Source organism: Aphanomyces astaci (genome assembly GCF_000520075.1).
Source record: "Aphanomyces astaci strain APO3 unplaced genomic scaffold supercont1.802, whole genome shotgun sequence".
In the NCBI taxonomy this organism is placed as follows: domain Eukaryota; phylum Oomycota; class Saprolegniomycetes; order Saprolegniales; family Verrucalvaceae; genus Aphanomyces; species Aphanomyces astaci.
Window position 1 is genome coordinate 1 of NW_009799065.1, and position 1,193 is coordinate 1,193.

Below are 1,193 nucleotides of genomic sequence, written 5' to 3' on the forward strand. Positions count from 1 at the left end.
ATATATATATATATTATTGTTGTATATTTTTAGGTGGTGTGTAATGGTGCAAATCAACGACAAACTCAAAAGTTTAGATATTTCGACCATATTATCTATCGTGGAAGTGTGTTTCGAAACCAATATCTTTTGCTTTCGATAATATAATCATATAACGAAGGGTATTCGACGACATGTAGGTGCAAGGACATCCCTACAGAGTGCCGAATTAAAAGCTCGCATTGTCCGTCGCCTTTTGCATTCAACACGCACATGCTCGTGGGCGAAGTCGAGCTGTTTGTGGCCGTGATGACCCTCTTTCGCCCCAAACAGGACGACCCGACCTCGTACTTGCCCTACGGTAGGTACACTATATATATATAACAAGCATACAAATCACGGCCAATATATATATATATATATATATATATATATATATTAGAGCATACAATTGTATATATGTATATATATATATTGGCCTTGATTTGTATATGCTTTGGTCGGTGCTGCTACACTAGCACTCGCATTTGACCATACTTCGACCATACCAGTATTCGTTTCCAAGTTATTGGACAATAAATATATATATTTACCATTATTCCTTGTGTATTGTAGGCGTGGCCGTGTATTCTCGTTACCCACTGCACACAACGTTACGCCAACGTGTGAGTGACGTGTATGAGGCGTGCATGATGTCCGGGGGCTTTGGCTCGAGCATGCTCTCGACGCTCACGGCGCCCCTCCGCACGGCCGGATGGCGACACCTGCCCGACCGCCTCCCGGGCATCGACTTCTCCCTGTCGCTGCTGTTTGATACGCTGGACGTGGCCAACATCATCACGCTGTTCACGGCGGCGCTGGTCGAGTGCCGCCTCCTACTCATCTCGTCGCAGTTGACCGTGCTGGCCGTGGTCGCCGAGTCTCTGCGGACGATTCTGCACCCGCTCAAGTGGCCCCATGTGTACCTGCCTGTGCTGCCGGGGAAACTGCTCGGGTACTTGCAGTGCCCGACGCCGTTCATCGTGGGCGTTCAAAAGGATTTGCTGGATGCCGAGGTGCTAAGTACGTACAGTACAAGGACAGGAACTTTAAAACTCATTTAAAATGCATTTAAAATGCATTTAAAATCGACGATTGAAAGTGGTTGCGTAGGCGAAGTTGGACATGAAGTGGTGTGCGTCGACTTGGACACGGGCGTGGTCGTGCAGGGCGAG

General features: G+C 47.5%; 1 protein-coding gene across 1 annotated transcript; it reads left to right on the forward strand.

Moving 5' to 3' along the window:
- Positions 1-252: 252 nt before the first annotated feature.
- Positions 253-1,181, forward strand: H257_19569 (hypothetical protein; the record flags this gene model as incomplete). The annotated part of the gene is made up of 3 exons (XM_009848707.1): positions 253-340; positions 595-1,041; positions 1,132-1,181. Coding segments are annotated over 3 exons (585 nt in total), but the record flags the coding sequence as incomplete, so codon positions are not given.
- Between the last annotated feature and the right edge of the window lie 12 nt (positions 1,182-1,193).